The sequence below is a fragment of the Chroicocephalus ridibundus genome, chromosome 9 (assembly GCF_963924245.1).
Source record: "Chroicocephalus ridibundus chromosome 9, bChrRid1.1, whole genome shotgun sequence".
In the NCBI taxonomy this organism is placed as follows: Eukaryota; Metazoa; Chordata; class Aves; order Charadriiformes; family Laridae; genus Chroicocephalus; species Chroicocephalus ridibundus.
In genome coordinates, this window is record NC_086292.1 from 304,704 (window position 1) to 325,082 (window position 20,379).

General features: G+C 61.0%; 2 protein-coding genes across 4 annotated transcripts; both read right to left on the minus strand.

The window, feature by feature from the left end:
• Positions 1 to 3,683: 3,683 nt before the first annotated feature.
• Positions 3,684 to 11,723, minus strand: LOC134520828 (uncharacterized). 2 transcript variants are annotated; one of them, XM_063346680.1, is made up of 8 exons: positions 11,306 to 11,723; positions 9,589 to 9,734; positions 9,021 to 9,144; positions 8,079 to 8,254; positions 6,842 to 7,020; positions 6,226 to 6,379; positions 5,787 to 5,914; positions 3,684 to 4,755 (listed from the first exon to the last, which is right to left on the minus strand). In XM_063346680.1, exons 2-8 carry the CDS (start codon positions 9,641 to 9,643, stop codon positions 3,964 to 3,966), a joined length of 1,608 nt encoding a protein of 535 aa, XP_063202750.1. In that variant the 5' UTR covers positions 9,644 to 9,734; positions 11,306 to 11,723; the 3' UTR covers positions 3,684 to 3,963. The 2 variants fall into 2 exon arrangements, with proteins under 2 accessions (XP_063202750.1, XP_063202749.1); XM_063346679.1 differs by having other exon boundaries at positions 9,589 to 9,760.
• Positions 11,724 to 12,330: 607 nt separating this feature from the next.
• On the minus strand, positions 12,331 to 20,013 carry FAAH2 (fatty acid amide hydrolase 2). 2 transcript variants are annotated; one of them, XM_063346682.1, is made up of 12 exons: positions 19,818 to 20,013; positions 19,292 to 19,374; positions 18,917 to 19,050; positions 18,476 to 18,685; positions 17,954 to 18,073; positions 17,355 to 17,490; positions 16,626 to 16,743; positions 15,973 to 16,092; positions 15,614 to 15,701; positions 14,936 to 15,091; positions 14,064 to 14,258; positions 12,331 to 13,348 (listed from the first exon to the last, which is right to left on the minus strand). In XM_063346682.1, exons 1-12 carry the CDS (start codon positions 19,992 to 19,994, stop codon positions 13,173 to 13,175), a joined length of 1,713 nt encoding a protein of 570 aa, XP_063202752.1. In that variant the 5' UTR covers positions 19,995 to 20,013; the 3' UTR covers positions 12,331 to 13,172. The 2 variants fall into 2 exon arrangements, with proteins under 2 accessions (XP_063202752.1, XP_063202751.1); XM_063346681.1 differs by lacking the exon at positions 15,614 to 15,701 and having other exon boundaries at positions 14,936 to 15,047.
• Between the last annotated feature and the right edge of the window lie 366 nt (positions 20,014 to 20,379).

A 20,379-nucleotide genomic window follows, 5' to 3' on the forward strand; every position in this document is an offset into this window, starting at 1 on the left:
ACCTGCTCGCCCAGCACTATGGGGAGAGATGCAGCAGGAACCGGTGCCCTGGGTCACGTCACAGCTCAGACCTGTCAAACCACAAAGCCTTTTTGGGCTGAAGGATGGGATCTGACAGAACAGCTCTGATGCTGCTGCCCCATGCCACTCCAGGGACCTGCCTGGAGCTACAGAGCTGGCACAAGGACGCCTGCCACAGGGTGGCTGGATTGCAGTCCCAGGTCCTGTGCCAGGTACACAGGCACATGCCAAACAGTGCTCGGGATGGCTGCAAGGACATGGGGTGGCTCTGGGCTGTCCTGGAGCGCTGGTGAGGTGGCTGCGGTGGCAGGCAGGACAGGCAGGGTGGGCACAGGGCCGGGGCAGATCCAGGGGACGCGCTGCAGCCCAAGATGCTGCTCTCTGCATTTCTGTCTCCCATGGCTTTCAATGGTAAGTAGGGATCTTCCTTTCTTCTGGCAGCCTGCAAAATATTAGGGCTTAATTTTCCCCCGTCATTTCAGGAGCTACAGTCTCCCTCACGTTTGTTAGGTGCTATGTTTCCTATGTTTGCAGCTATGGGCTGGAAAAGTCCCATTAGCCCCCGCATAGCAATTTTCCACTCTCCAATACTTTTAAAAGCTGGCAGCTTGACTCTCTGAGAATTAGTAATAAGAAATACCCTCTTGCATAGTCCTAAAACTGCTGTTTCTAATAAAGAGCTGTTTTCAGCTGCGTTCCTCTCATTCCTTTGATCTGGTACCGGCAGAAGCCGAAAACACCGCCAACAGCGTGGAGAGCAGCCAGGAGCGAGCCTATCGATCAGGGTGAGTCAGAGCTTTCACAAACCTCTGCACGAAGCACCTCCAGGCACAGCGCTGGGTCCGTGGCCCCCGAGGCCGGCAGGAGGAACGGCGGCCGACCCCGTGCTGTCCTCCGGCACAGCCCCGTCCAAGCCAGGTGGGGGTGTTGAACTGCTGGAGGGTGGGAAGGCTCTGCAGAGGGACCTGGACAGGCTGCGTTGATGGGACAAGGCCAGTGGTGTGAGGTTCAACAAGGTCAAGTGCCGGGTCCTGCACTTGGGTCACACCAACCCCATGAACGCTACGGGCCTGGGGCAGAGTGGCTGGAGAGCTGCCCAGCGGAAAAGGACCTGGGGGTGTTGGCTGGTGAGGGGTCTGGAGCAGGAGTCTGGCGAGGGGCGGCTGAGGGAGCTGGGGGTGTTCAGCCTGGAGAAGAGGAGGCTGAGGGGAGACCTTCTCGCTCTCTGCAGCTCCCTGAAAGGAGCGGGTAGCCAGGGGGCGTCGGGCTCTTCTCCCAAGGAACAGGCCATGGGACAAGAGGAAACGGCCTCAAGTTGCACCAGGGCAGGTTTAGGATGGATATTAGGAAAAGCTTCTTTATTAAAAGGGTTGTGAAGCATTGGAAGAGGCTGCCCAGGGCAGTGGTGGAGTCGCCATCCCTGGGGGGATTTAGAAGATGGGTAGACGTGGTGCCGGGACATGGTTTAGTGGTGGACTTGGCAGTGTTAGGTTAACGTTGAACTCTATGATCTTAAAGGTCCTTTCCAACCCAGATGATTCTATGATCCTGCTGAAGATGTAAGGCCTGGCCGGGCGCCCGGAGCAGGGTGTAATGCAGACACGCTGTGCCCAGACCCTCAGCTGCGCACGGTGGTGGCAGGTCTCCCCTGGGGCACGCCAGGACCTCGCTCCACTGTGAGCGTCGGACCTTCTTGATGTGGCTCTGCAGAGCTCCGCGAGCCGCTCACACCTCGGAGGTGAAGCAAAACCACGCTCTCACAGCCACCTGGAAACTTCAGCTGCTAAAATGCCACCTTGAAATGTCATCAGCCTTTTGCCTTTTTCCACTCTGCATGAACGTTTCTGTTTCATACAGAACAGGGACATCTCAGCTGCTTCAACCACCCCCCAGGCCGGGGTGAGTCCCCGCTGCCGGTGAGTAACTCGCCTGAATCACCTGCGGGGATCCCAGCACGGCCGCCCTGCCAAAAACTCAGAAAAGAGCTGGCTTTCGTTGGATCTTTTAAAAAGACCTGGCAGGCTGCTAGAAAAGCACCGGCTGTGCCCTGGTGCGAGCCCAGCGTCCAACAACAAGGTGGCCATGGGAGCCGGCTCAGTCCCACCGTGCTGGGCCAGTGCCTCCCGGCAAACAGCAGCACAGGCTGGATTGGCACAATGCATGCTCTTTGCTTGGCCTGGAGGACCATTTGCAGGGTCTTCACTCCCAGAGGTCTTGAAACAGAAGCAGCACACACATTTCGGGCACTTGTCAAGGAGGTCATTCCCCGTGAGGTTCCTGTTCACCCGCCAGAAGGATGGCGTGGCTGTGGGGCCTCAGAGGAGGAAAAGCAGACACATGGTTTTGGCTCCCTGAGCTTTGCAGAGCAGTCACAACTATAGATCAAATGCCTCAAAAAGCTTCAAGTTAAAAAAAAAGTAAGAATCGGGATGGCAGGAGGGAAGGTCAGCATGGAACATTTTGCTTGAGGATTTACAGCAATCCGTCAGCTCCTGTGTTTGCCTCAAAACCTCAACTCCTCTGAAGTCTGACTGATTTTAGCATGGGACAATTATTCTGGTTTGGCTTTTAGTTTGCTTTCTGAGCATCTGAAAATTAGAAAGACCATTTCACGTGACCCAAAGGGTTGGCACATACATGTGCCCCAAATTTTCATCTTATCCAAAAGAGAAAGTGAAACAAGCTAAGGAAAATCAGACTCGTGTTTCAGCTGAGCCTCAGAGGAACTTTGTTGGCAGCAAGCAGCATGTGGTAACGCGTGTGTTCCTTCGGGCAGCTCTTGGGACCATCTCTCTCCTGTTTTAAAAAATGCAGCTCCACCTATTTAATAGGCCACATGTCCTCGCGTCTTCACAATGAGAGATTTTGCTAACGAGATGTGCAAATCACCGCTGCCCGCTTTGGAGCGGCATCTCTGCGTGGCGTGGGGACCTCCCTGCCCTGTTAGGAGCCCTTGGACGGGGCCGGTGCTGCTGCAGGACTTGGGCAGGGAAGAGGGTGCCAGGGATGACTCACGGGGTCGGAGCCTGGCCCCGCGCAGCCCTGCTTCTCCCAAAACACTCCCCAGGGCTGGCAGCGCCATCTCCTCTGTCTCCTCCACCAGCTGCCTGCATGCTGGACACCAATTTCTCACCTGTTCCCAAAGCCGGCAGAAATCTTGCGCATCATGGAGCCTGGATTTGTCCCCCAGAGCTGGAATCCACCTGCCTGCTGCAAAGCTCAATGCTGCCCGACACCGGGGATGGGGTTTCCTGTCGCCTCCATGGTCGCAGCTGCAGCCTCAAGAACATCCTGGGGAGTCAACCCCAGGGCAAGGCTCCTCAGAGGTAAATTGCCCCAGGGCTGGTAGAAGGAATAGTAAAACTATCCAGGGGCTGGTGAAGAACCAGCCTTTTCCCACACAGGCCAGCTGTGGGTGTGATTTTCTCCCAGGGGAACCCCAGGTTCTCCTCGTGCCTTTCCCAGGTGCTGCTCAGGCCGGGCAGTGCTGGTTCTGTAACACAGAAAGAATAAGCACAGAAGCCCGTTTTCCATAACAAATTAGTGTCATATAAAACCCAGCTCCTGTGCACAATCAGTATTTCCAGGCAAGTGAAAAAAAATATCTCTTCTTTAATTAGGCGTTTATATACATATGAGTATATATATAAATATGCATTACTATATACACAGTACACACACACACACATATATTGATGGATAAATAGAGGAAAGTGTTGGGGCTTCAACTTTGGAATGCATTCCTTATGCTTTCGTTCAACAAGTACCAAAACCACAGAGGGAAGCTGTGAATGATGTCACTCATCCGTGGCAGCCGTGCCCAGAGCATGCCCGTGTCCTGTCCCCAGCAAGGCACAGGCAGGTCCCTGCAGGCAGCCATCGTGGCCGGGGCAGCGCCTCGAGCTCTGCTGGATGCTGTGACCTGTGTGTCCCCCCGGCCTGCTATAGCTCACTGTCAGCTGGGGGACGCAGCTCATAGCCGGAGAAGGCAGCTGCCCGCAGGGTGTCGGGGTGGGATTCAGGCAGCGGGCAGGGGCTGGGGACGCCCGGTGCTGCCAGCTCCAAGTCGCCCTGTTGCAGGGTGCTGTCGCCTGGCTGCAGCTCAGTCCCACGGCCATGCAGGAGCTGGAGAGCGTGGACGAGCTGCCCTCCATCCTCCTCCTCACTGGCCGGCAGCTTCACAGACGTGAGCGGTACCCAGCGCCCTGCCACGCCAAGGCTGTCCTGCAGCTCCTCCTGGCTGACGCTCCTGTCCAGTGTGGGCAGAGGAAGGCAGCTGCCTGCTGCCAGGGCTGGGCACTGGCATTTAGAATAAAGCTGGTGGTGCAGGGAGAGCCACGCCTCGGGTGCCCGGTAGTCCCTGTCACCTGTGTATCTGTCTCTGGCCAGTCCCACCAGCACCGGCTGCTCCAGTACATCATCCCCGTCATGTGCCTCCCCATCCTCCTCCGTCTGCAATGAGACCCAGGAGCCCATGACACGTCCTGGCTGGCTGCGGGGACAGGACAGGTCCCTTCCCTCGAGGCAGCATGGCCCAAACCCGTTGGCACAGTAGCCATTCACGTCCTGGGAAAGGCTTTCTCTGAGGAGCAGCTGGACCGTGGGCACCGTCTGCTCATCTGCCGGTGGCCCACGGGAGGGGAGCACAGCTGTCAGGAGCAGGGCGAAGGGGTCCTCCTCCAGCTGAAGAGTGGGCACCCTGATGGCGATGCTCAGCTCCGTGTTCAGGTGAGCCTGTGGGAAACAAGCAGCACAGCCGTCAGACTCAGCTTGCTGAAACCTCTGCCAGCCTGAGGTGATGAACCGCGCACCCCAAGGAAGGGGATGGTCCCGGGCACACTCGCACCCGGGAGAAACGTGGGCAGGGCTCTGCTCTCTACAGCGTGGGGCTCCGTGCCGGGGGATGGTCACAGAAGTTGTCACACTGCTGCGTTTCAAGCTATGCCCCAGCTGTCAGAGGCTGGTGGAAGATCTCTTGCCTGCTCAGAGACACAAGCACTCCCCGTGCAGAGGCCAAGAGGAATTGGGAAGCAAAGGGCGCTGGCACTGAGTGGGGCAGGGCAAGCGGAGCAGGCTGACACCTCCTCTCCATGCTGGCACAGGGGACTCCTTCAGCTTAGCAAGTTGCTTTTGCACCCAGAGTGCTCAAAGGGCTGCTCAGCCCGGGCTGCTGCCACCCCCAGCACCGGGAAACCGGGATGCAGGGAAGAAAGTGGGACTCAGGGAGAAAGGCTGTCCTGGTGACTGTTTCCACAGGGCTCAGTCCTGCCGACCCAGGACGAGTTTGGATCAGCTCAGCAGGGCTGCAGCCCCAGGAACCTCTCTGAGCCTCGGGGCCGCGTTTATCCCAAGGGCAGAGCAGCGAGGGGCCGCATCTCACCCCGGCCAGGCTGCCCCAGGGCAGCCCCACTCTCCGCTTCTCTTCCCTCTTTCTCCCCTTCAAGCTGTGGTAGGTGGACATGCAGGCAAGCCAAAGCCAACTGCCTAAAGCAGGAGGCTCCGAACACCGAGGGCTGTGCTCGCAGGCTACCTGCTGCCCGAGACACCCTCCTCCAGTTACCCATGGATGACTGATGCATCCCACCAGCATCTTCTCCAACACAGCAAGGCCTGGGGATATGGTGGGTCAGACACCTGGGCACTGAGAGGGGTTTGGTAGTGCAAGAGGTGGAGGGAAGGAGGTGCTGAGCCCCTGCAAACGCAGGAGACCCTGGCTCGGCCACAACACACGCAGGACGGAGGCTGGAACAGGATCGTTCACTCACGAGCGTTTTCGGGAGGCGCGTCTCTGCGGGGCTGGGGAAGATGTACAGCTGGACGCAGCAGGGTCCGGCCACGCACAGCAGCAGCAGGAAGACACCACCCATAACGGCAAGGAGCAGCCAGGGAAAGCCTGCCAGGAGGTGACAATGGGCTGAGGGGTGGAAGGACCCCAGCCGGCATCCCCCCCCCAGCCCGCCCTACACCAGCGTTTCCCCAGAGCCCCCGCGCCAGGCTGCGACATTCGAGGAGGAGGTGCGGGGCAAGCCCAAAGCGGATGGCGAGAGAGCACCTCCCCAAGAAAGGTCTCCGCAGGGTGCTACTGGGCCACCAACCCTGACCAGAATGGCTGGGGGCAGGTGACCCACATCTCCACCTGTGTCCACGCCGCAAACAGGACCTGAGATGCACCCGCAGTGTCTGAGCCGGTGAGAGAGCTCTCACCTGCGGGGCTCGGTGGTGTCACCATGCACTGCTCGGCCTCCCGGCTCTGCTCCCTGGCCATGTCCACGGCTGTCGTCCGGATGCAGTACTGCGTGCTGGGCTTCAGGTACCTGAAGGTGCAGGGTGCATCGCCCCCGCTCTGCTTGCAGGGCACCTGGAAGTAGAGGGGATGTGTGGCCATGGTGGCTGGGGATGGGGTCTGTGCACTGCTCCACTCCCCACTGCGGCCTTGACACCCTACTTGCCCCACGGCGTGGAGCACGGACCCTCCCTCCTTGCCCCCCCCCCACCTCCAGATCTTGTTTCTTCACCCCAGGAGGCGTTCGGGTCCCAGAGCACCTCGTTAAACACCTACTGCAGGCTTTCACCTGAACAGAAATCATTATGGGTTTTTCTTATTCATGCAGTCTGGAACAGGAAAGGGGTCTCGTGCCATCCCCAGGCTGTGAGCCCCAACTGGGAGTGCAAAGCATCTCACACCCGCTCGCAGGGTGCGGGCAGGGCCGGGGCAGCTCCACGGGCAGGGGCACTGCCACAGGACACGGGCATCTCTGCAGCACCAGGGGAGTGTTCGTAGGTCCCGCGCACCCTCAGTCTTGCCCACCCCACCACGTACTTGCTGGATGAGCACGTCCCCTTCGTACAGGCTCAGCCAGTACCACAGCTTCCACAGCACGTGTCCCACCGGCTTGTAAGAGCCGTTTTTGCTTCGGTAGGGAGTGAGCGGCGTGGTGATGTTTATGCTGAGGACGTCACCCTGGAGCAGCCAGGACAAGGTGGGGGGGCCCACAATTGCTGTAAGGAGGGGAAAAAAGGTGGTCAAGGAAAATTAAGCCCTTGAAACCAGAAGGCAGGCATCTTGTTTCTCCAGAAATGATGTTTTCCTCTTGGACATTGCACTCCCAGCACACAGAAACTTCCTCAGGTCTATCCTGGTGGCACTTTGTGCTGTGAAACCAGCTCTAGAAACAGCGGCCACTACGTCTTTGTGACAGCCCGCGCTGCTTCTGCCTCCTCTGGCCACAGCAGCGCAGGCCAGGACAGACCCGCTCGCACCTCCGGCTCCCTGCTGCTGAGCACTTCACCCCTGAGCCAGCCGACGATGGTCGAGAGACTCGCTGTGGAGGGCAGCAACTGCTCTTTTGGATGAGTGCATCTATTTCCATACTGGTTGGATGCAGAGGGAATGAAAAATGGAACCCAAACGGCCGAGGTACACCCCATTTTAGCCACCTGCACGTTCAGTTCACCACAACAGCCCCCTGTGAGGTGAGTTACGGGAAGGTCCTGATGATTTTCCTTCCTCCAAAAGACAGTGAGGCTGTTTGGACAGGACAGCCAGCCTGTGACTGAGGAGAGGCAGGTTCCCACACCTCCCCAACACGGCAGCCAGGGCAAAGGCGGTGCTGGAGGGACGACTGCCTTCCCCAGCCCACGCCAGCTTTGCCTTGCTGGAACAAAAGTGCCCTCACCCAGCATCTCCCGGACCCACGGCAGGGACGAACAGGGGATGCTCTTAAAAGGCAAGCCTGGAGGGTCATCCTCTTTCCTACCCCATCTCGCTGCATTCTCCAGAGATCCAAATTCCCACAGCACCTCGGTGGCCTGGGGCCTCCCGTCCGCGGTCCTCACCTCACTGTGTCTCCTCCTGTCCCTTTGCTCTTCAGCCAGCCCTTCTCCAGCAGTTCTGCTCCCATCTCTTTCCTCCAGCTGGGGCTTGTGGCACTTTTCCCACCAGTACCTTCACATGATTTCCCACCGTATCCCACCAGACCCCTCCAAGGACCCCTCTCCCCATTGCCCCCACCCCGGGAAGAGCAGGAGCCCAGCTGAAGGTGCTCCCTGGTCCTTACTGTCTCTGTACAGCTGCAGCTCATTGGAATAGACCCACTTGGACGGCTCTCCTCCGGCCACCGCTCTCACCCTTGCCCAGTACATATCATGGATGTTGTCAAAATGCAGCTCACACGCCCAGGAGGAGCCGGTGCTGTTCCCCCAGCAGGCATCTGCCTTGGTCCAGCGAGAGTTTCTGCACATGGAGAAAATACAAGGATTTCTCCTTTTTGGCACCTTCCTAGCCAAAAAGGAAGGCTGTGTAGCCATTGCCATCCTGTCCAAGTGGAAAGCGTGGGAGAGCACAGATATTGGCCAACAGCATCCCGGGCTGCATTAGGAAGAGCATTGCCACCAAGTCCCCTCTCACTGGCACTGGTGGGAGGGCACCTGGAGTGCCATGCCCTGACCTGTGCTCTCCGCTACAAGAAAAACACGTCCATTCCAGCCAAAAAGGTCACCAAGGGGTTGGGGCATCTGTGGTATGAGGGAGGCTGAGTGAGCAGGGACTGCTTAGCCTCAAAAGAAGGCGGTGTAGGCTGGGGAGTCTTATCAATGTGACGGAGTAAAGATGGAGACTTCTCAGTGCCCAACAAAAGGGCAAGAGGCAGTGGGCACAGGTTGAAATACAGGAAATTCTGTTTAAACATAAGGGAAAAGAAACCCAAAACCCAAACACACCCTCTTTTGTTTGTTACTGGGAAGGTGACTAGGACAGGGAACAGGCTGCCCAGGCAGGCTGTGGAGGCTCCGTCCTTTAGCCTTAGCTCAAAACCCAACCGGACACATTCCTAAGCAGGGGTTGGGTGAGTTGGTCCCTGGGGTGCCCTGCCAGCTCTGCTGTTCTGTTACTCTACCACATTTACTGCCAGACAACAACCCTCTGGCTGCCGGGGTGCCCGACAGCCCTCTGCCAGGGTGCGGGGGACACGAGCCACCTCCATCCCCCCCTCCCCACCTACCGTTGTCTCCTCCACTCCACCTGGTACGTGGCATCGCCGGGCGTGCCGGGGTCCGTCCCCCAGCTCAGGCGGACGTGGAAGTTCTGTGCCTCCAGCCTGACGTCCCGGGGAGGCAGCGGGGTGCCTGGGCAGGGGGGAAGCAGAGGGGCGTCAGGCGGCTCCCAGTGGGGGCCCCGCTCCTTCACCGGTCACTGCGTGGCCACGCTGCAGGGGGTCTCCCCGCTTGGCATCAGCACTGTGGGGGCTCCCCCCACCCTACCACCCCCACCTTCAGTCCCGCACGGGAAACCCTGATTCCCTGCCAGGCTCAGGCAAGCGCTGGCTGCCAGCACGGCGCTCAGCATCCGCATCCCAGGAATCTTTTGCATGCCCTGGATCATCCTATCCCAGTCCCGAGAAAGGCACTGACACCCCGATGTGGTTGCTGGCAACCCTGGAGTTTTCTTTCCCATCACACCTTGAAAACCACTTGGTCCCCTCCACCCTGCAAGAACCTTCTGCAGGTCTGAGAGTTGTCCCTGTGCTTCTCCCCCCCACTGCAGCCAGGGCCACCCCCGGCCGGACTTACCCTGGAGCAGGGCGCAGGTGGCCAGGGACAGCAGCAAGCTCAGGACAGGGCTCATCCCGCCGCGCCCCGTCCATCTGCCCCCAGCTCTACGCTGCCATTCTGGGTGCCGCGGCCAGGGGACGGGGGTGCCAGAGCTGTCCTGCCACCTGCAAACACGACAGGCAGGTGGAACCTGGGATTAGAGAAAATAGTTTTCCTGAAACTGTGGCCAGTACCACCCGCCGCAGGCGTGCCTTGCACACAGGGGCTGTGTGCCCAGCCGCAGCATGGAGGTGCCCGCTGCAGAGGGGCAGGGGACCCCCTGCTGCCCCCTGGCATGGGGTGAAGCACCAGTGGGGCACATGCCCTTGGGGACAGTGGGCAGCCGCCACACTCTGACATGGCGCCCTGCACATGCCACAAGGAGTTTCCGCTGCACCCACCTCTAGGTGGTCCCTTGCGGCGTTTGGTCCCTCCCTAAAGGCAGCGAGACTTCACACTGCCAGTGTCACCGGGACGTGGGACTGAGAAAGCTCCTGGCCTGATGCTCCCACCGCCCTGGCAGTGACTCAGCCCCACTCTGGCATGACTCACACTGGCACAACCGGTGATGCCACCGCCATGACGCCCCCAGCCCTCCCACAGCCTCTGTGGGACAGGGAGGGTGCCACGCGTGCCCGCACCTGCCAGCGCCCCACGGGGTGCCGTGTCCCGAGCAGAGACCTTGGTCTGAGCCATGGCAGAGGCTGGTCCCACCTGCACAGCCCCAGGGGGACACCGGGGCAGTGCTGTGGCACCTACGGCCCCGCTTCCTCCTCCCTCTCTCCAAAACCTGGCCTTGCCCCACCACTCAGATACCGGGGAGTTTCTTTCCCAGCTCTTGACAGCTATGGAGGTAACCTTGCTCTCTGGGAAGAGATGTGCAAGGGCTTTGAGGCCACCACTGACCTCCTGGTCCTGACAAAGGCAGGGAGCCCGGGGCCACCTTCAGAGACTGATGGGTGGGAGCATCTCCCTAGCTGGACTGGACATCCATGGGGCTGGCTTACTCCCACCTGCTGTCTCTTGATCTTCCCTTTTTATACTGACTCTGCATTAACATTACGAGATCAACCGCCTTGGCAGGTATCTATGAACTGCTTTCCCCATGTTTGCTGTCCCTTGAAGCGTTCAGAGCTGGAAACAAGGAGGAGCAGCCAGCAAATGGGGATGGGCAGCTGCAAGTCGTGGGCAAGTGCTTCGAGCCCTGAGGTGAGACCTCCAAAATGCCGGAGCTGAACCTCGGGCGGTGGGTTCATGGCTTTCCCCTGCTCCGAGGCCAGCACAAGCCCTCCTGGTTTGCAGCAGGCCCCCGGTGAAGGCAGCAGGCATCTCTACAGAGGGAGAAGGGGGCCCAGGACCGTTCCCGAGACACGCGGAGCAGCAAGTCAGGGAGACCCCAGGACACAGCTGCCTGCGCGGGCAGGGACAGGGACGGGGATGCTCCTGCCACAGGGGCCAGCGCTTTCACAGCAGTGAGGGTCGCCCCAGGACAGTCCCTGCCAGCCCCTGCTGAGCCCAGTGTGCCCGGTCCCCCCTGCCTTGGCAAGAGGGGAAAAAATCCAGCACCCCTTTCCCACGTTGTGGCTTCTGTAAAAATACGGTTTAGTGGGTGCCCCATTGACTGACACTGCGGAGATGGAACCCCCCTTCTCCGCCCACATCCCCCCTCGCCCCAAGGCGCCAGCGTCCCCCCTACCTCGGGCCAGCAGTGGCTCATCTGACTCCGGCCGCACCAGGGAACTGCCGGAGCAAACGCAGCGGTGACATCGCGCCCACCGTTCTCTGCTCAACACAACCGCCTTCAGCTCAGCGACCCCGCGTCAGGCTCCCAGCACTCAATGGAAACAGGGTCGGGTCTGCCCAGCTCCCAGAGTCCCTCCAGCCAGGGGACAGCCGCGTCCTCTGTGCCACCGCGCCGGGAGGCTGCGGGAGATGTCCCACCACACGTGATTTGGCTTTGGTGGTTCGTGCACTTTTTCTTCAGTCAGGTTTTGTTTTTTTTCTTCCTTCCTTCCTTGTTGAGGGTGTCTCATCTGGCTGCAGGCTCCTCGCCCAGCTCAGCAGTGCCCTCTGCGAGCGAGTGGTGAGAGGCAGCCTGTCCCCAGCACCGCACCCAGCCCCCGCGCCCTGTGCCCACGACCCCCTCCCAGGGACCACCAGTGGCCTGAGGACAGACGGCAGCAGTACAGGGACTGAGCCAGGACCAGGGCTGACACATGGGCAGGACACAAGCCAGGCCGTCGCCACAAAGCCAACGCCGGGAGGAGGTTCTATCTTTGCCAACACCAGTGCTGCTGAGCTGGGACCCTGCGCTGCCTTAGAGACCCCAACGAACATGCCACAATCCCCGAGCCTTTGGCAGCCCCTTGGGCAGAGAAAGCAGCATGGCTTACGCTTTCCGAGAGCGTAACACTGCGTAACAAAACAGAGCCATCACCCATGGCACCGCCGGAGCCTGCTGGCACCCTCCAGCTCTGCCAGCAGCTGAGCAGACACTGTAAGTCCAGGCGTTTTAAAGCAAGATCCCAGCAGCAGCCCAGTGCCACCCTTGGGGCAGGCGCCAACACCTTCACTGCTGTCCCTGCACCACGCACACAGCGTTCGCAGCCTCGGCACATCCCACGGAGCGAGTGGAGACGGGGCCAGTGCCTGGGGCGATGGGCAGGACAACAGCCACAGGGAACAAGGACACACAGCCAGCAGCAAAGTGGACAAACTCTTTAATACCACCCTCGCTGAGAACATCTCACGCTTGCTGCCCACCCCAGGGACAGCCATCTGCCCTCCTTCCATGGGGGCTGGGGTGGGTGGCAGGGGGAGGGGACGCCGATCAGGCTGGGTGATCCTCCAGGACAGACAGCACAGGCAGGAGATGCTTTAGCCATCACAACACACAGAGAGGAGCATTTAAAGAGCTCTTCCAGTGCTGTCAAAAGCTCACAAGAGCAAAAGCTCCTTCTCCCTTGCCTGCCAGCTACACGCCAGGCAGAGCCCAGCACCATCCACCCCACAAAACCCCACCAGTGAGATGAGCATGCAGCTGCCCCAGCCCCTCTCACTTCTCGGTTAGAGGTGGGGGAAACCCTGCAGTGGCCAAGGGGGGCAGCCCCAGCCCCACGGGCAGGATAAGGCCAAGGAAGATGGATGCGCCCAGTGTGGCCAGAGCGCGGTGCTGGGCGTCCCCGAGCAGTCTGGCTGCAGCTCCGCTCCCCAGCCTTCACTCCACGTCTCAAAGGCGCAAGCATTGCAGAGACGGCCGTCTCCATGCCTGGGAGGAGAGAGGTGCCGCCGCAGGCAGCACAGCACCAGGGCTCCCGCGGGGCCATGGGGAGCAGGGGCAGGTCTCTCCCCTGGCACAGCGTGCCGCAGGGAGATGACAACTCCGGCAGCAGCAGCCCGGCATCCCCAGGGCTGGAGGCACTGCCATCTGCTCCCAGGAGGGCAAAAGGGGGTTGTGGAAAGAGCAGGTAGAGCCATGACGGGATCGATGATCAGCGCCTGCCACTGCCTCGGCTGGGGACCCCCGCCTCCATCCCTGCCTCCCGCAGTGCCAGGAGCCCAGGCTAAACTTTCCCAGGTATGACCCATCCTCCAAAGGCCTTCTCCAGGTACCGGGCTACGGCCAGGGTCAGGTGGTCATTGTAGGAGGCTGCCACCAGCTGGATGCCCAGCGGCAGCCCCTCACTGCTCAGGCCCAGCGGGCACTGCGTCACCGGCAAGCCCAGCACGTTGAAGATCGCTGGAAGAGAGAAGGTTGCATCAGAGCAAGCGCAGCCCCTGGGGTAAATCACTGCCTGGCTCCCCCACCCCAGCAGCTGCTGCCACGGATGGTGCCGGGTGCCTGGCAGATGGCCCTTGCCAGAGGCAGGCAAGTGCAGAGACACGATGACAAGGGGACATGGCCAGCCAGAGGTTCCCAGCACCCACATCACATATGGAAGTTGCACCCACGAGTGATGACATGCTTATGCGGCACTTCCTGTGGCATGCCAAGATCTGCTTTGGGACATTCCTGCCCCAGGCACCATCCCTCCATTACTCCGAAGCCACACAGTATTGCAATGTGGTGCTGGCATTGAGGAGCTCAAGCCGCAGGAAAGCCACGTAGAGGGCCCCAAACTGTACCCCAGGGACACAGCGGCTCTCGGGTGCCTGCTAAACCACAGCACCAGCTGTAGCAGCCCGAGCGCATCCCTCTGGGCAGGGTGGCACCCCAAGATCAGACCTGCCCTGCTGCTGACACAGGTACAAATGCCACACAGTTTTAAAGCAGGACCAAAATCCTTGCCCCATGTCCTGCAGCAGCAAGACACCCCTCTGCACTGCAAAGCCCAATGTCAGTGATGGAAATGCTCTGGGCAAAAGCCCCCAGCTCCCACCCTGCGCTGCTGCACGGGCGAGGACGTGGCTGCGAGCCCTGCCCACACCCCAGCGGCGGAGTGGGAGCCGCTCACCTGTGTAGGCGAAGTTGAAGGGTGTGCATATGGGGGAGTGGTGCCTGGGGGCAACGGTGGGGTGGGAGGGGTACAGGAGCACCCCATCCGGCCCCAGCAGGGCCTCCATCTCCTCCTGCAGGCTCTTCCCCATGCTCACCAGCTTGGCATTCGCACCAGGGTTGAGTTTCATCAGCTTCTCTGTCAGCCCCAGTGCTGCAGGACAAGGGCACAAACAGGAACAGAGAGTGAGAGGACCGTGGGTTAAGCAGGCTCCGAAGCGCATTGCTCGGCCACACGCAGCAACCCCCAGCTCATAGTGGGCCTCCCAGGTCCCCCTCCCTGCCAGCTCCCAGAGCAGATTGTCCCCTGGACGCGGCACGGCTCTACCAGCAGCATCTCCCCAGCTTTGCCAAGGAAAAGGTTTTCAGCCCGCCCGGCGCTTCATGGAGTTTTTCCAGCCACTGGGATTGAGCAGAGCTGCTGGAGTGACCCCAGCACTCATTAGACAGCACCACGACAGCACTAATTGGGGTTTTCTCTGGTGTTTGCTGCTATGACACGAGATGGGTGCAGACCCCTGACTGCCTTCCCCCAAGCCCCGTCAGTTCTGGCAGGGCTCACAGCAGCAGCAAACCCTGCCTGCAGCTCCACCGTCCTCACCGCTCCTTCTCCCAGGACATCCCACCCCGGTTATCAAAGACCCAGCCAACTCGAGCGCACGTTTGACTCGAAGACACTGAGTGTCATTACAAAAAAAAAAAACAGTCCGAAGCTGCTCAGTGCAAACTCTGTCATCCCTTTGCGGGGCGCTGGAAGGGCACTATTTTCATTCAGCAACTCGTCGGCCCCACCACCGCCCCTGCACGCCCCGGGGCTCCTGCCGGCCTTACCTATAGCTGGCAGGGTGTGGGAAGACATCCCCACCAGCCACTTCATCAGCTCCCACAGCGGCCACACTGGCTTCCCATGATCCCCCAGCAGGTCGGTGAAGAGCTGTGCCTCCTGTAACGCACACACACACACACTCCCTCCATCAGCACCATCAGCTCACACAGCAGGGAAGGACAGGCTGACAAACGACAGTGAAATCTCCGGCTGTCCAATTATCCCAATGCAAGCTGTTCCCATTTTCAGATGGGAGATGCCTGTGGGGAGGGTTACACAGCTCCAGCACCAACCCAGAGCGGCAGCAGCAGCACGTCTCCCTGCCAGAGACAGCAAGGAGGGGACCTTGCTCTGCACCTTTCGGTACCCCTCCTCTGACATGATGCAGAGGATGATGCTCCGGATAATGTTTCCTGGAGGCAGTTACTGCTGTTACATGGCTGTGGAATCAGGAAAAAGGAAGCCGAGAGGACCAGGCGTGCCCTCCTTTGCAAGGTGAGGCTGATTTACTTTCCACGGCTGCCTGTGTGGCAGGAATGCACAAGGTATAATACTCCCGAGAGTTTGTTTTTCCACGCATGCACAAAGGATGGCGCAGCAGCTACAATTCGAGGAAAAAATAACACATGCAGGCCTCCTGCTGAAAAGCTGCTAATCCACCGCATCAGTCCCAGCACCCTAACGGGCATTAATCCCAACCCACAACCTCAGGAGACCTAGCTCGGAGGTGAGAGCAAGGCAGGACGCTGCCTGCTCGGCTGACGTACCAACCTGCACAGAAAAGGTCAACATGACACAGCCTCTCCCTCCCTAAACCACGTTGCTCCTCTGCTGGGAGCCACATCGTCACCTCATGGGAAAGCAAGGGAGAAGGGGCTGCGCAGCTTTGGAAAGAGATGAAAGGAGGACTCGGGGGGACAAACGGAGACGAGAGCGCCCCGGGCAGGTCTGGGAAGCCTACATCTCTCCACATCTGGCCCCAAACAGCAAATTTTTCCCGCTGCCACTGAATTTGTGCCTTTGCCAGCTCAGTCTGACCCACCTGCCCATTGCTGTCCGTGGACGACATCATGGCTGACCAGATCTGGAAGGAATACTTCATCTTGTGGATTGCCACGCGCTGAACCTGGACTCCCAGCTCGCTTTCGAGGTGCTCCACCACCTGAGGGGAAGAGCGGGAAGGGTTTGTTTCTGCAAGGATGGGATGCGCTGGGGTCGGACCAGGAGCAGCTTCTCTTTGCTGCCACGCAGGGCATCCCACAGCTCCTGCCTGCTCCCCTCCGCCCCGCGCAGCAGGACCTCCTCCATCCAATAACAACCTTGGAGCCCCCCAAACAACCCTCATGCCACCCCCAGCGAGGCGCCAGAAAAGCACCAAAAGCAGCCCAGCAGATTTCATCGAAAAAAAGAAAAAAAAGTTCCTTCGTGTGACTAAATGCCAGGGAGCAACCCTGGGAAACACACAGTGTGTCCCCAGAAGGTCTCCATGACACGGACAGGAGACATTAAGAAAGCAAAATACAGCTATTGCAATGGAAATTGGGCCAAAAACTTTGGTCACTCCGGTGCACTCCAACACACGGGTGCTGCTGGCACGGGCATCTGCAGCTGCTCGCAAGAGACTCCTCAGACTGGACTCCCCAGGTTTTATCCCCAGGCTCACCCCAGAGAGAGCAAACCTCCGTTTCTTCCTACCTTCTTTTGGGCCTGCAAGATCTCCTTGTCCACAGGCGACACAAAAACAGACCCGCCGTCATGATCCATGCAGTGAAATTTTATTTTCTCCAGTGACACCTTTTCGTTCAGCTTCAGCCTGGGAAAAGAATGGCACTTTGCTCCCAAATCCGTCCCTGGCTCCTTCCCAGCTGCCAGAGCTGCTCGCATGCGGTTAATGTATCCTCGGGATACCCAAAATGTCCTCAGGACACCCTGCTCTGCCCACCAGGGTGGGAAGGAGAGGCCCTGAAGATACACAGACACGTGCTGCCCACAACCCTCCAGCCGCTCGTCCGCCCCATCAGCCCCAGCTGGTTCTGCGTATTTGTTGCTGTCAGGAAAATCCTCATCTCTCAAGATGCACCTGGCAATTACAGACCCTGGTTGCGATTGCACCACCAGAGCCACGGAGAAACAAAAACAGTAGCGGAGAAAGCAACCGCACACAGGCTGCAGCAAGACGCAGCACTTGCCCGCTCCGCCCCATCTCCACTCTGCTCCTTACTGGTCCGTGCACATAAGAGCCTGTTTGATTGCATGGACCTATGAGGAGACCAAATGGGGCCGTGGCGCGGGATGGAAAACTCATTATTCAGCAACAGGAAAAAACACAGGTAAAACCCAAAAGAAAGGCCAGCCCCAGGAGGGAAGGGCCACGCTGGCCAGAGCAGCTCACAGGCAAAGTCCTCCCGCGGTGAAGGAACCTACTTGTTGACTCCAGGACCAGCCATGACCCTCAGCACAGGCTCCAGGTCCTCGGCGTAGCGGCACATGGGCCCCGTGCACAGGTAGCTGGTCCGCACACCTCGAGCGTTTGGGAACTGGCCGTCGTTGGGGACCACCCCTGTGAGCACAGAGGGGGACGGTGGGGACCACCCCGCGAACACCCGCCGCCTCCAGCCAGGACCAGCCGTGCAGGAGGGCAGCCCCCGGGCGCACGGGAAGCTGTCGCCCAGGTGCCCGGGGTGGGGAAAGGAGGGAAAGCACCCAGCCGGGATACCAGCTGCCAGGGAAACACCCCAGCAGCAGATCCCGACCTTGGGAAAACATCCCACGCCGAGGATGCAATACCAGGGGGAAAACACCTCCCACGCACCTGGCGTTCTGCCTCCGAACAGCTCCCCACGGCCCAAGCCAGGCTGGGCTCACGCAGCAGGCTCGCCCCGTGCACGGAGTTGCCCGTCCCCTTACAGCAATCCCAATGGCGATCAGCACAGGAGTGTCCCCAGCAGGTCCCTCCCACACCCTGCATTCCGCCTGCCGGCACCCCCGCTGGGGAGGAGAGGAGATCCCCACGCCTGCTTTACCTGTTGTGGGTTTATGGCCGAAGACTCCGTTGAAGAAGGCCGGCATCCGTATGCTGCCGCCGATGTCCGAGCCCACACCTATGACGGAGCAGGCAGCTGCCAGCACGCCGCCCTCCCCGCCTGCACGGGGGAAACACAGAAAAAATCCAATAGCCAAAAATCAGCCAGCAAAGCAGAGGCATCTCGCGCTGGCCACTTCCCTTGGCACGCAGACGGGGCAGGAATTGCCCAGGCTCCAGCAATGTCGGGGGCAGCCAGGGCAGCAGGACACAGGGATCTCCCTGCCCAAGTACCACGCAGCGCTGCTGCTTGCACAGGGGTACGGCAAAGCGAACCGTGGCCATGCTGGGTGCAACATCCAGGAGGTGCAAAACCAGCCCAAACGGGCCACTGGACTGCCCAGGGAAGGGGCCCGTGAGCTCCGCCGTGGCTAAAGCAGTGTGCAGAGGACTTGGGAACTCGTTCCTCGCTGCCTTTTGACCCGCTGCTGCCACAGGAGGGGGCCAAGGAGCCGGGGCTCACCTGAGCTGCCGCCCACGATGCGCTGCAGGTCGTAGGGGTTGTTGGTCCGGCCGTAGACCCTGTTGCTGGACTCATACCACATGCAGAGCTCGCTGCAGTTGGTGACGCCCAGCGGGATGGCGCCGGCCTGCTTCAGCCGCGACACCACTGTGGCATCTGAGGTGGCGACCACGTTGCGGCGGTTGACCAAGCCAGACGTGTTGGGCATCCCTGCGCGCACACAGAGGGAGGCGTCAGGGGCAGCTCCCCTGAGACCACCCTGGGGGCAGCAGGGACCATGTCTGCAAGAAGCAGGTCCCCAGCAGGGACTCCCTGCAGCGTGTGGGTGCCAGAAGAAGCCTAGGCTGGACGTGGGTGGGGGTGCAGACCAGGGCAAGGGAAGTCACAGCCACCCACGGCCCCAGTGAGTGGGCTGGGGGGGGGGAGTGCAGGCAAACCAACCATGCAGAGAAAAGGCCTCCTTGACAGTGATGGGCACCCCTAGCAAGGGGAACTTCTCCTCCAGGTAGTCATTGCCAGGGCTCTCCGACAGCAGCTTGTCCACCTGCCGGGCCTCCTGCAGGGCCTCCTCGAACCTGCGGAGAAGCAGCCGGCAGGGGGTGAGCTCTAGGGACACTGCAAGCAGCAGGGACCTCTGCGGGGGGGCAGAGGTCAGGGACTTCCTGCTCTTGTCAGGAACCGCTCGCTTCCGCACCCAGCACCCGCTGTGCCCCCCCGTGCGACACCGCACCCCGGTCCAGGGGAGCCTGGTGGAAGGCGGGGGGGGGGGGGGGGAGGGGGGGGCGAGCATGCCGTTGCCTCTCCACGCCACCTCACCTGTCCTTAACGACAGCATTGATGAGGGGATTGACCTCCTTGATCCGCTCCACATAGGCCTCCACCACCTCCACGCACGTCACCTGGAACACCAAACTCAGGGAAACACTGGGATATTGCGGGGGAGGGTGGCCGGGAGAGCAAGGAGGTACGAGGGGCACCCTGGAGCCCCCCTGCTGGCACCCCCTCCGCCACCCAGCCTTTCCGTAGGAGGCAGCGGCCGCTGCACGGCGGCATGCCCTGCAAGCCCCCTGGCCCCCGTGCCTCCCCAATGGCCCAGTGCTCCCAAGGTGCCGGTGTCCCCCCAGCCCCAATGCCGGTGGCCTCCAGCCTCAGCGCCCTCCCGGTGCCAGTGCTCCCCCGATGCCCCCTTGCGCCCGTGCCGCCGCGATGCCTCCGCGGCCCCGCTGCCCCCTGATGCCCCCGCGTCCCCCAGGCCCCAGTGCCTCCCCGGTCCCCCCCGGTCCCTCTGCTCCCCCGATGTCCCGGTGATCCCCGCTGCCCCCCGCTGCCCCCCGCATCGCACCTGTCTCGCGCGCAGCCGCGCCGCCAGCCGCCGCGCGGGCAGCAGCAGAAGCTCGCGGCGCGGCGGCGGGACGGCGCGCGGCGGCGCGGGCGCCACGAGCCCCAGCAGCGCCAGGCAGGCGCGCGACAGCAGCCGCAGCAGCAGCACGAGCCACCGCTCCGCGCGCGACAGCGCCATAGCCGCCGCGCGCCGCGCCGCCGCCGCGGAAGTGACGACGGCGCCGCGCCCCGCCCCTCCCCGCGTTGCCGTAGCAACCGCCCCGCCGCCGGGACCCGCGGCCTGCTCCCGGGGCCTCCCCTCGCGCCCGTCCGCCCTGCGGGCCGGGGGTGCAGCGCCGCCGGCCGGGGGACGGGCGGCCTCGCCGCGCCTAGCGGCCTACCTTCCGCCTCACTACGCGGAGCCGAGGCCGAGTCTCCGGCGCCGCAGGCCGCCCCGCCGCGGTGGTGCAGGCCGCGGAGATTCGCCGCTTCCCGCTCGGGTGGGGAAGGCAGCGGCTCTGGGGCAAATGGAGCGGCCCAGCCGCTGTTTGGCTGGAGGTGACAAGCAGCCTGGTGAGGGAGGG